Genomic DNA, 12,826 nt, shown 5'->3' on the forward strand with positions numbered 1-12,826 from the left:
TCTTTTCTATTCTTTTCACAGCCCCAAAATCAAAAGTTCGGAAAAAGGAATGTCAGAAATCTTGAGCATGTTCTGATGAAAGAACCAAGTGACCCAAAGTGACCTGGACAAGATTCCTAGACTGAAAGCTGTTGACATCGTTGAATCATATGTTTATATATTGTTTTTAATCTGTGGATGTGTCTCTCATCATTTGCTCTATTAAGGGAACAAATTAGCACTTTTTAGAAGTCTGACAATTGTAAACAATTGTTAGCTTTTCCACAGGCTGATTCCCATTTTAAGATGGGGGAAATTAAGGTTTGCGGTTTTAGAAATTAGCAAGTAGTGTGTACCCTTCCAGCCACAAGTGCCCAGTCCAGGCAAGTGCTGACTTTTTAGAGAATGTGTGGCCAGACCCAGGGGCCTGGAGTGTGTCTGAACTGCATGCAGTGTGCCACCCTGAGAACACCTTCTTCAGGACTGCCATTTCAGAGTCAGATTCTTCATTTTTTGCAGCTACGATGTTCTGCCAGGTCAATGGGGGGCTGTGACTTCTCTCTAAATTGTATGTAAGTTGTGTATGTAGAGACCATAATTATATGGTTCTTAAAAAGACTTTGCTTTTATAAAGCATTTAGAGAACATGCATAGTTTTAAAACAAGTGCTTGGGTTGTCACTTAAATTATAGCGTATTGCTATAATAAAACCTAATTTATGTCTTATTTGAAGATGAATAGTCTTCAAAGATAAAGACATAAATGGGACAATTGTTATTGAGCAAAAAACCAAATTATCATGCCCTCGTGGAGCTTACATTCTAGCGAGGGGAGATAAATATGATAGATAACACAGTTTATTGGAGGACAATAAGAGTTACGGCAAAAAGCAAAAGGAACACAGGGTAAAGGGGATGGGTGCCAGTTGGTGGTGAGAATGCTGACTGAAAAATAGAATGGTTAATTTAATCTGAAACAAATGGTTATTTCTTTAAAAATCCATATAATAAATTTAAAATCTAAAATGTAAAACTCTGAACACAACACTAGAAAGGGTATCCACAGCACGAAGTCCCCAGTTCACCTCCCTGACTACAGGGCAGCTTTGCACAGCCCCACTGGGCGCACTGTGTGCTTCTGCCCAGAAGGGGGCCTCGCCGTTCCACCAGAAGCTCAGCTCCAGGCCCTGGAGGGGCTGCTGCTCCTCAGTTGCATTTTTGCAGTAGATTCATTTCCTTGATGCAAAGCATCTGTATTTGTTGGTTCTGTCATTTGAGCGATGTCTCTGACTTGTTTGTTTTGAATTATATTACAGGCTGGAATGTAATTGTGGTGAAAGTATTTTTATATTGCTGAGAGTAGCAGCTAATCACAGTTACATGCTTCAGAGGATTTATAATTGCTTGGTTTTGTGTGTGTGTGTGTGTGTGTGTGTTTAACTGCATTTGAAAAGTTTTTTGGAGAATATGCATGATTTTAAATCTGTGATAATGTTACATACACCTTCAATTTCATCCACTTTAAAAATTACCTTCTCATTAAATTTTAGTGCTTTGACTAGTTTGTTCCATTTTGCAGTTGGTCATAATTCATTTCTGGCTTCTTATGCTTTTCTGCAAGCAGATTTCATTGCACTTATTGTGTTCATATCATTTTCTTGGGGATTATTTGTAGGACAACCAACCTGGAGTTTTGCCTCTGTGGAGTACCACCCGGTAAGTCTGGCTTAGCATCTTATGTCCAGTAGGTACTTGGTAAACATTTGCTAAATGAAATTACTCCTTGAAATTTGGGGAAAAGTGAATAAGACTATCTAGGACAAAAAATCAAAGCCAAAAATAGTATATGAGTATTCTAGCCCAGGGACAGTCGCTACTGAAAGAATCAAGGAAATAATAAAATGATAGACAGGGAAGGATAGAAAAGACTTAACAATATACATATGTTCTGTCTTTGCTGTTTGGTGGATAAGTAGTGTTTCCTGATTCTGAAGCATTGCTGAACAATTTAATTGTGGTTTACCATCTTTTGGTTCCCTCTTCAGTGATTGACCTACCGAAAAGTCTGTCCTAAATTTTTGGACTGGGGCACAGTTCCCTCCATTGCTTTGGGGGAAAATCATTAATATGGCATACTGCAGATCGGAAGGCAGGACCATTGAGGGTGTCATAGACATTAGCTCTGTGGAATTCTGCTAGCAATTTCCAAGTGATGATGAGGACTTGTGGGTATATGTTGAGATCATTCAGCTTCCTGAGTACTACATTCCCCAGCTACTTAGACATGGGTTAAAATATTAAGATGTCCTAGTTCAAAAGCTTGAATTCAATTGATTGACACTGATAGTGCCTGTCCAAGTGACCAGCTGAAAGACTTGTTTTGTATATGAAATAGTTCTGAAAGTGGTGAGATACAAAAAGGTTTTAGAATCACTGCCCTATTGAGAGAAATTAGGGGGAAATGATTACATTTAGAAGCTGCTAGAGTTATCCAGTGTTTGCTGGTCTTTGCAACAAACTGTGGAGAATGGGTGGTATGTAATGCTTTGGCAGGCTTCAATCACTGATAAAAGATCATGTTAAAATATCTTTATGCTTTCTTGTTACTTGGCACAGTCATCTCTTCCTGTATTGTATTTGGAATATCATGGAGAGAAAATAGATGGCCAAGAGCTTCAGTGTATCAGTGTAGGCCAGAACTCTTAATTTTTCTTTAAACTTTTTACTGGGAAAGTATACACACACACACACACACACACACACCATGGCCCTTTACCCTGAAATGCTTCAGTATAGTTGACTTAAGTAAATTTAACATTGATAGACTTGAATCCATCATTTGTATTCCAGTTTTGTCAGCTGACCCAGTAATGTCCTTTAAAGAAGTTCTCCCACTGCCCTGTAATCCCAGGTCCAGTCTAGGGTCCAGCATTACATTTACTTGTCTTGAATCCAGCTTTTTTTTTTTTTTTTTTGGTGGAAGGGGTTGGTGGATAGGTCTCACTCTGTCGTCCAGTGGCATGATCACAGCGCACTGCAGCCTCAACCTGGCTCAAGCAATCCTTCCCCCTCAGCCTCCTGAGTAGCTGGAACCACAGTCTCATGTCACCATACCTAATTTTTTTTTTTTTTTTTTTGTAGGGACAAGGTCTCACTATGTTGCCCAGGCTAAGTCTCGAACTCCTAGGCTGAAGCAATCCCTGCTTCCTTGGCCTCCCAAAGCACTGGGATTATAGGTGTGAGCCACTGCACCTGCCTGCCTTTAGCTTCTTTTAGTCTAGAACATTTTCACTGGCTTTCTTTGTCTTTTATGACATTGACATTTTAAAATAATACCGTCATTTTGCCTCCTCTCCCTTTTCTTCTTCTTTTTTAAATAATAGAAGGGTCCTTGTTTTAAATTTACTTGATGTTTTCTCATGATTAGATTCAGGTTCTGGGTGATGTTAAGTTCCTCACAGGATATCACATCTGGAGGCACACACAGGCCATCACACCAAGGTGATGTCAGTTTTGGTCATCTGGTCAAGGTGTTGTCCTATTTCTTCACTACGTAATTTTTTTCTCTGTTGCAATGAATAAGCAGTCTTTAGGAAGAGGAGCTGTTACATTTTAAACAGAAAATGTATTTGACACTGATGGAAAGGAGAGGAGGAAAATTAATGACATAAATTTCAAAGCAGCTATTAAATTATTTGATTGCATTCCTCCTCTTTTACTATGTCTGCCAAAATTGATAAAAAAATTTTTCTAATAAGAATGTTTTAAATAGTGATATCTTAATAAGCATCAGAATTAAGCCTGATAAATAAATTCCTTCCTTCCTAATTTCCTCCTCGGCAAAAGTAATAGTTGTATAAATTTTATTATGCCTGATAAGATAGGGTTTTGGAAAAACAGACCTAAGGTGTTTCTGATACTGCAGATGACCTATGGTGATCCAATGGGATAAAGACTCTAGGTAGGTTGTCATTTGGTCATAAAATATGAGTTATCTTGGGTTTCCATAGAGACATCTAGACTTAAAATGTTGTAAGCACTGCTTCTTTCAAAACGTCAGTAAAAACAGCAGAAGCCAAAGGTCTTGAAAAAATTACTTAAATCTTTTTTTAAAAGTAGTATAGCGCCTTGTTAAAAATCTGTGGTGAAGCCAAAGCTTGTCTTTCTCAGTGGTCCTATATGAACTGGCCTTGAATAGCCCCAGGGAAAAGAGACACCAGGAACTGGTTTCTCTGCCTTTTGGCAAAGGAATAAGACTACATCGACTTCATCTATGAAGACAACAGCCAACTATTTCCTTTGTAAATTGCTAATTTTGTGTAGTGAGGAAAGGAGTGATGGGCGATGTGATTTTTATGGGTAAGACTGGTATAAGTTCTGCTGAAAGTTTGACATCTTCAGAATCTTACATTTTCTTCAAGTTGAACTAATAAAAACAGGCTTGTGACGATTATTTCTAACCTGATTTCTAAGTGGATATTGGGTTGAACACCACGTGTCCATGACTATTAAGGAAGCTTCATGGTGTAATTTGACAAAGGCTCCCTCCTTGACCTAACTTCAGTCAGGCCCTGAGCCTTCTTTTCAACCAGGACTCGACCTTGGTCCCCATTCGTGATGGGCCTATATAGCCCAGCTTTAGCAAGAATCCTGCTAAGTCAGTTTAGAGAGAATCCCCCATCCTCAATATCTATGAAATTTTTCATCCCCTACTTTTGATGTGTAAGTTCTCAGCCCCCCCGTCAACAAGAAGCTTGTTAAGTTCATTTTGCAAGAACTCGTCTACTCTTGATATCTCCTCTTAGTAATTTTTTAATCACTGACCCCCTCACTCTGCCCATTAGTTTTAAACTCCCACATGTTCAGGTTGTATTCAGAGTTGAGCCTGATCTCTTCCTCTGTTGCGATAGTTTTAAAACCTATCACTGTAGTCCTGAATAAAGTCTTCCTAACCTTAACAAGTGCCAAAATAAATTTTTCTTTAACATGTTGAAGCATGAACTTGAGAATCTAGAGCAGGAGGCCACAAAGTATGGCCCGTGGGCCACATCCAGCCCACTGCCTGTTTTGGTACCACTCATGACTTAAAAATGGGTCTTACAATTCTGAGTGATTGAAAAGAAATCAAAAGAAGGATAATATTTAGTGACCCATGAACCTTATATGGCAATCAAATTTCAGTGTCCACAAATAAAGTTACATTGGATGACAGCCATGCCCATTTGTTTCTGTGTTGTCTGTGGCTGCTCTTGTGCTGCAGTGGCAGAGTCGAGCAGTGGTGACAAACCATGTGACTCACAAAGCCTAGAGTATTTAGCATCTGGCCCTTCGAGAAAATGTTAGCTGCTCCTGGTCTAGAGTAGGTAAAAGGCTGAGATTGGAAGCTGCTTGTTCAAAATCTGTGACTTTGGAACCGAATAATATGGCTCATTGTGAATTGTTTCAGTACCACGGTTTTGTTTTTTCCTTTTGAAAAGCTGGTTCAGAAATGTAAAGGAAAAATCCAAGACAACAAAACATGTTTTCTGGCTTAGAATGTTTTATTTCCTTATATACATTTTAAGAGAGTGGCAAGGATAAAAGAAAATGTATCGTTTTATTTGGGTTTAGAATAAATAATATATTTTATTTATGATCATCATGTTTAAAATATTATTTTCTGTTACTGTCTCTGTTTTACATCAAGTAAGCTGAGGCACAGGGAGATTATGTAACTTGCCCAAGGTCACAGAGTGCTAAGTGACCACATCACTCAGAAGGAGCTAGTTAAACCAATGTAACAGCCTTCAAGTTTTAGTGGCTTAGAACAAAAGCTTATTTTTCTCATGCCTTGCTTCTTGTCCATCTCAGGTCAGGCCAGGAGCCTAGTCTAAAGGAAACTCTACCATCGGGGACATCAGCTGCTGTGGCCAGAGAAGAGAACATGGTGAATAATGCTTCATACCTTAGGGCAGAGCTTCTCAAATTTAAACGTGCGTAGGCATCTCCTGGGGAGCTTATTAAATCCACATTCTGATTCAGGAGGTCCTGGTGGGCCTGAGATGCTACGTTTCTATCAACCTTCTAGGTGATGCCTAGACCATGCTGGACCATGGGCCACACTTAGAGTAAGATGGACTTCCTGGCTTTTGCCCAGAAGTGACACATCACTTTTGCTCTCAAAATAATTAATCAAAGCAAGTCACATGGCCATGCCCAACTTCAAGGCAGCACATAATGTAATCCATCATCTACATCAGGAAGAAGAGAATTGGAATTTTTGTGAACAGCTCCAGTGAAGAGCAAACAATGTGAAGCTAGGATCTGAATTCAGGCAGGCTGGCCCCAGAGTCTGTGCTCTTAACTATAACTATATACAGTCATGGGTGTTGGTCCAGTCTCTATAAAGAGAATGCTTGCCAGGCAGACAGCCAGTCGGGGAGTTAGAGTTGACTTGTGTGACTTGACACTGGGTGACTTAGACAGCTTTAGAGTTCAGTGCAGCAATTCTCAGCATGGTGCTACAACTCTGAAGTGTTTCAATTCATTTTTGTATCTTAATAAAGTGCCAACATTTATGAATTATTTTTAAATTAAAAACATAGCTGGGAGCAGTGGCTCCCCCCTGTAGTCCCAGCACTTTGGTAGACCAAGGCAGGTGGATTGCTTGAGCTTCTGAGTTCGAAACCAGCTGAAGCAACGTGGTGAGACCTTGTCTTTATAAAAAATAGAAAAAATTAGCCAGGCCTGGTAGCCTGCTCCTGTAGTCCCAGCTACTTGGGAGGCTGAGGTGGGAGGATTGCTTGACCCCAGGAGACAGAGATTGCAATGAGTACCTCTGCACTCCTGCCTGGGTAACATAGCAAGGCCATGTCTCAAAAAAAAAAAAAATTAATTAATTATTTTTAAAAACATACCTTCTAGTAGAATCAAGCCTCTATACTCATCTAACATTCTGCTATGCTTTCTTGTTTTGGAGAAGGGGAAGGGTTAAAGGCTGGAGCTGCTGGTCTGGAAGAGTCCTAGGCTTGTAGTCAGCACAACAAACTCAATTCCCAGATGGTGTTGGCTGAGAATATGCAGATATGAGCCTGCTGCCTGTACCCATAACTGGGAACTTCTAATATGGTCATAAACTACTGAGTATTGTGTGTGGGAGTGTTGGGTCTCAGGCCCACCTTAAAGTCTTAAATAGAGAAAAATGGACTGGGTTACCGTCAGCAGGGTGCTGAGTGACTATTACATCTCCCTTGATTGACCTTTTGATGCCTACAGAAAGCCCACATCCAGTGCCTACAGCCACCCACTTTGCTGTCATTTCCCAGGCTGAAATGAGGAGGAACTGTTCAGAAACATCGGACTGAGCAAGGTCTCTGTCTACCTCATGGAAAACCTGATCTGGAAATGACACTTGGAATAAAATAAGATTACTCTTCCATTAAAAGGAAATCCACCCAAAAGAGAGAAATAGTGGTATATTTCAGTTTTACATAATTTCTTGAGATAAGACAACCCATTGCATTGCTTGATTCAGTTAGCAATTTAGCTAAGTGTGAGGGAGAACCTGGGCCTTGACTTTTTTTCTTTCAGAAAATCAAGTTTGCCATATTGAAAAATGATGTCAGCTCTGCCCACCAGTTCTGTCATTAGTCATGGGAAGAGCTGATCAGGTTTTTATTGTTTCTCCAGGGGCATTTTTGTCATATAATGCATATATTTCAATTAAAATATGCAGAAGAATGCAAAGTTAATAATTAAGGGAAATAAAGAAGTTGCCATTGCTGTTAATTACTTAACTAAAACTTACAGTGTGATTTTTAAAAATTAATGGAACAGATAGAATTCTACTGTTTGCTAGTTTTAATCCTAATCCCAGAAGGTATTGCCAGTTATCTCTCTTGACTGTTCGTGCCCTTTGGAAATGACTGATTACTAACTCCACCAGTAATCCTGACTTCATATGTAAATGCTGTCAGCTCTTAATCTAGCTTGGGCTGGCATTGGTAGAAAGTCATTTCTTTCAATGGTATTTCTATATTGAAGGCCTGAATAAATTAAGGATGTCTGCTTTTTATGTCAGCAACATCACCATCATGATTCAAATGCTAAAGAATTTCAGAAAAGATTAAATTTCCTCTTGACCTTAGAGGAATCCCATCCTCTTAGTGATGAGTTCCACAGGTAAGCCTGATATACTGCCTGGGGTCCTCTGATCCTAAGCACATTTATCAGCTTCATAGACCTCAAGGATCATGTTACTTTCCCCCTCACCGTTCCACCATCTCTATGAAATCTTTCCCAATTACTCCAGCCCACAATGATCGTTTTCTTCAAACTCCTACTTAGTGTCACATAGTTTAATACTCAATTGGTCTCTAATTACAGTACTTAGATTGTAAGCTCCTCAAAAGCAAGGATTTAGCCCAATGATAGGCCCAGAGGCAGTTTCTGTAAATGCTGAGTGATAGATTTGCAGTTCTGGACAGTTTCCAGTAAGCAGGACAAATGGGTGAATTGGCACCACCAAGAGGACGCCGTCGCGGATTACTGAGTGGGCCCTCTGTTTATTGGGGGCTTTGCAAAGGTCATAGCTGCCAGACAGTTGGCCAGCCACAGTGGCTCAGCTTAGGCCCCCAGATGTTTTCCTCCAGCCCATTTCTGCCCGTTGGAAACCAACATTTTGGACTAGGGCTTGCAATTATTCAAAATCGGTATTGAGAACTCAAAGAGAACAAGCAGTAGAGAGGCAAGAAGGTAAGGTAATTTTTTTTTTTTTTTTTTTTTTTTTTTGAGACAGAGTCTAGCTCTATCGCCCAGGCTGGAGTGCAGTGGCCGGATCTCAGCTCACTGCAAGCTCCGCCTCCGGGGTTCATGCCATTCTCCTGCCTCAGCCTCCCAGGTAGCTGGGACTACAGGCGCCGCCACCTCGCCCGGCTAGTTTTTTGTAGTTTTTAGTAGAGATGGGGTTTCACCGTGTTAGCCAGGATGGTCTCGATCTCCTGACCTCGCGATCCGCCCGTCTCGGCCTCCCAAAGTGCTAGTATTACAGGCTTGGGCCACCGCGCCCGGCCTTTTTTTTTTTTTTGACAGTGTCTCACTCTGTTCGTTGCCCAGGCTGGAGTGCGGTGGCGCGATCACGGCTCACTGCAAGCTCCGCCTCCCGGGTTCACGCCATTCTCCTGCCTCAGCCTCCCGAGTAGCTGAGACTACAGGTGCCCGCCACCACACCCAGCTAATTTTTTGTATTTTTAGTGGAGATGGGGTTTCACTGTGTTAGCCAGGATGGTCTCGATCTCCTGACCTCGTGATCCACCCGCCTCAGCCTCCTAAAGTCCTGGGATTACAGGCATGAGCCACCGTGCCTGGCCAGGAAGGTAAAATTTTTGTATCTGCTTTGCTAGGAGCTAACTTAACTGTGGAGTCATAAAAAATGAAAGGGAGGACATGTTACATATTTAACAGCAAGTGCTGTGCTGTGTAGAAATTTATATAACTCTCTTGCTAGGTTAGTCCAGAAGCTGGATTAATATTTTAATCATATTCTCTTGAGAGGAAAAGGCAGCTGGTGAAATTGTTGGAGGTGACATGCCAATCTACATAGAAACCAAGTGCGGTTTGGAGACCACCATGGAAATAATAACTTCAGTCATTAAGTGGAGAATGAAAGGAAGAAAGAAACCAGATAAGTTTTCCAGGATCAAGAAGTTATTTTTATTATAAACTAACCTTAGGGAGACCATAAGCTTTATTATTATTTCAACATTTAAATTCAAATACTGATGGCTCTGTCTCTTCACTGGTGATTGCTCTTGGCGATAGCAGAGTTAGCAATGAGTGCAATAGAACATCCTTCATCTTTATTTTTAAGTTGCCATTTTAATTGTGGATATAAACTTGTTATGTAGGCAAAGTATAGCAAGGAGTACACAACACGATTCCTACAGGCTTTCTCCTGTGAACTTGACTACCCATGGCCTGAATTTTAACAGTTGGCATAAGTTCACTGGCATCCTGAAATCTAAAGGAAAAGGCCCTTCTCTTTTTTTGTTTCCTTGCAGACATAGATAACACAAAATCTTTACAATGGTCTGTAACTGGCACTAGCAACAAGCGTCTGGAGTATAACATGGGTTAGGCTCTGGGAAAGTTATCTTTTGCTTGGGAACACCCATCCAATGGAAATTGATGTTTATATTATTAACTGGAAATTTGTGCTTCTGAATTTTGTGGGATTGAGACTAGTGCTATGATATTCTCATGTGTTCTGTTGTCCCTTAGGTATTTTAGAAAAGAGGAAACTGAGAGTCTTAGGGTTGAAATAATCAAACTTTGGAGGTGCTAAGGTGCTATTCCAATTATATTGGCAGATGGTCCAGGGTGTAGCTGCTGAAGAAGGATCCCAGACTCTACCCAGATCCCCAAATACCATCTCTTCTGCCTGTAACTGAGCCAGTAAAAGGAAAAAGGTAGAGCAGAACTTTGGACTGAGATTTCTCTGTGGGAGCAACAGATTGAATTGATAATGGGAAAATGTTTGTATTGTTAACTTTTATAAGGTGGCAGTAAACTTCAAGAATTTTATAGCGCTGGCATATTATTTGGGTCATATTTTCATCTGGTGCTCTTTGTTCACCCTGCTTGGTCATGTAGCGTAGCTGAGCAGGATTCAATATGAGCAAGATAATTGGGGCTCATCTTGGCATTGTGGCTGATGTAATCAATGTCCTGATCTGTTTCAGCAGCTTCTGGGGGCCACAACGAAGGCACATTGATAAAGGCCCTCTTTAACATCAGGAGGATATGGAGGAAGAGGTAAGGACTGAGGAAGTGGTTCCATGAAGGAAGGACAGGATATTTTTGAATTCTCTCCTGATCTTCTTACCCGAGGAGGACAGCAGCACTGAGGGTAGACTACGGCTCCAGTGGTTAATTTCACCGGATCAAGAAGAGACATAGGAAAAGGAAAAACATTGGTGTGTAAGGGAGGGACAGTCACTTCTTTGTTCATGCTATTAGTTGATTAGGTAAACATCATTTGATTTGTCTTTGTGCTAGTGGGCAGAACTACAGTGTAAAGTTGAAAGTCATTTTGGACTCCCTTTTCTCATAAGAGGCAGGGTGAGATGGCTTGGAAGTAGCTGAGAAACGTTATTCTTGATGGTTGTCCAAACTCTCTGCCTCGTAGGAGGCATGGATATGGTTTTCCCTCACATTTGGGTATGAAATCTGAGATTCCATTTCTGATCTCTACTTAGGATGGCCATAGGTAGGTAGTTCAGTACTAGTGACCTGTTTTGAATCAAGGCCTATTAGGCTCACCTAGCTTAGATAGGAGCATGGTCCACAAAATCTAGGCTAGCTAGAAATGGAGCTGACAGAAGGCAGACTCGCCTGTTAGAATAACTAGTAATAGCTAAGGCTTATTGACTATTGTGTGCCAGGCATGACTCTAAGGACTTTGAAGCTATAGTTTTATATAATCCTTGCAGTAACCTTGTGAGGTTACTGTTCTTATCTCCATTTAAGGAGTGAGGAAAGAGTTTTATGGAGTTTAACTTGCTGATATCACAAAACTACCGAGTAGCAGAACCAGAATTTTAACTCCAGAGCTCACATTTCCTAACCATCATACTAAACTATTTCAACAAGTTTATCCAAATAGGAAAAGAACAGAAAGGACGGTGATGAGTGTCATTTTCTGTCTAGTCCTCCAGGGGAACAAAACCTCATAAGCAGGATTTTTGTTTTTAAGGCAGAGTCTCACTCTGTCGCCCCGGCTGGAATGCAGTGGTGCAATCTCAGCTCACTTCAACCTCTGCCTCCTGGGTTGAAGCAATTCTCCTGCCTCAGCCTCCTGAGTAGCTGGGATTACAGACATTCACCACCATGCCCAACTAATTTTTTTGTATTTTTAGTAGAGACAGGGTTTTGCCATGTTGGCCAAGATGGTCTCAAACTCCTGGCCTCAAGTGATCCGCCCGCCTTGGCCTCCCAAAGTGATGGGATTACAGGCGTGAGGCACCGTGCCTGGCCATAACTTGAGTTTATTCAGGAGGCTAGCCTTTGGCTTCTCTCAGCAGGCTGTAATTTTGAATGTCTTTCTCTACTCTGTGTTGGGGGTGTGGGGGTGGATTTTTTTTTTGTTTTTTTTAATTTTAGCAAAGTAAATCTTCTAGAGGGAAAAGAACTCTTTTACTTATGAGAACAGGTCCCAGGATACTTAAACTTATAGCTTAAAAAAACACAATTGGGTCAACATCTTGGTCCTTTACAAAAACTGGAAGTAAAATTTCATGATTTTGTAAAAATTTTCAATGAGACAGATCTTGTTCAGAATCCACAGATTAATTTCTAATACTTTTGCATATTCTATAATTGTTTCTCCAAAAGAACAGAACATATCATTGTTTTTGCTGTTATGGTTAGCATTAGGTACTGTTCTAAGTGATTTACATGTATTTTCCCACTTAAATTGAAATGCATATGAGAGATACTACCATCACGTATTACTTATCTGTAATGCTAATACATTTAATAGCATTGCTGTGTAAAAAAAAATACATAAAACCTCAGTGGCATACAAGATAACTGCTTATTGCTTACACAGCTGTCATGATTGGCTAAAGAGATCTTGGCCTGTCTTGATGGTGCTGGCTCATGACAAGTAGAGTTCGGCTCACTGAAGACTGATCTAGCCTGGTCTTAGTTGGGATGAATGGGGCAATTCAGCTCCCCCATATGTCTCTCATCCTCCAGTAGGCTGGGCTGATTATGTTCTGTTGGTGATTGCAGAGCTACAAGCTCTGATCACAAGCTCCAGAGGAACCTAATTGCATAAATCCATTTCAACCTCTGCTGGCAACCTGTCT

General features: G+C 40.7%; 1 protein-coding gene across 6 annotated transcripts in view; it reads left to right on the forward strand.

Moving 5' to 3' along the window:
• The window catches only part of ADAT2 (adenosine deaminase tRNA specific 2), a 41,912-nt gene extending 30,147 nt beyond the window's left edge, over positions 1–11,765 (forward strand). For 3 of the 6 annotated variants that reach the window (XM_033235213.1, XM_033235216.1, XM_033235215.1), the window contains one exon: positions 22–1,522. In XM_033235213.1, the coding sequence (XP_033091104.1) occupies positions 22–65 (44 nt within the window). In that variant the 3' untranslated portion in view covers positions 66–1,522. Of the gene's footprint in view, positions 1–21; positions 1,535–1,653; positions 1,695–5,828; positions 5,905–10,324; positions 10,424–10,696 lie in introns of those variants that run through there. The other 3 variants (XR_004442928.1, XR_004442929.1, XM_033235212.1) reach the window with 3 other exon arrangements.
• The last annotated feature ends 1,061 nt before the right edge of the window (positions 11,766–12,826 follow it).

The sequence above is a fragment of the Trachypithecus francoisi genome, unplaced genomic scaffold, assembly GCF_009764315.1.
Source record: "Trachypithecus francoisi isolate TF-2019V2 unplaced genomic scaffold, Tfra_2.0 Lachesis_group15, whole genome shotgun sequence".
NCBI classification, from domain to species: domain Eukaryota; kingdom Metazoa; phylum Chordata; class Mammalia; order Primates; family Cercopithecidae; genus Trachypithecus; species Trachypithecus francoisi.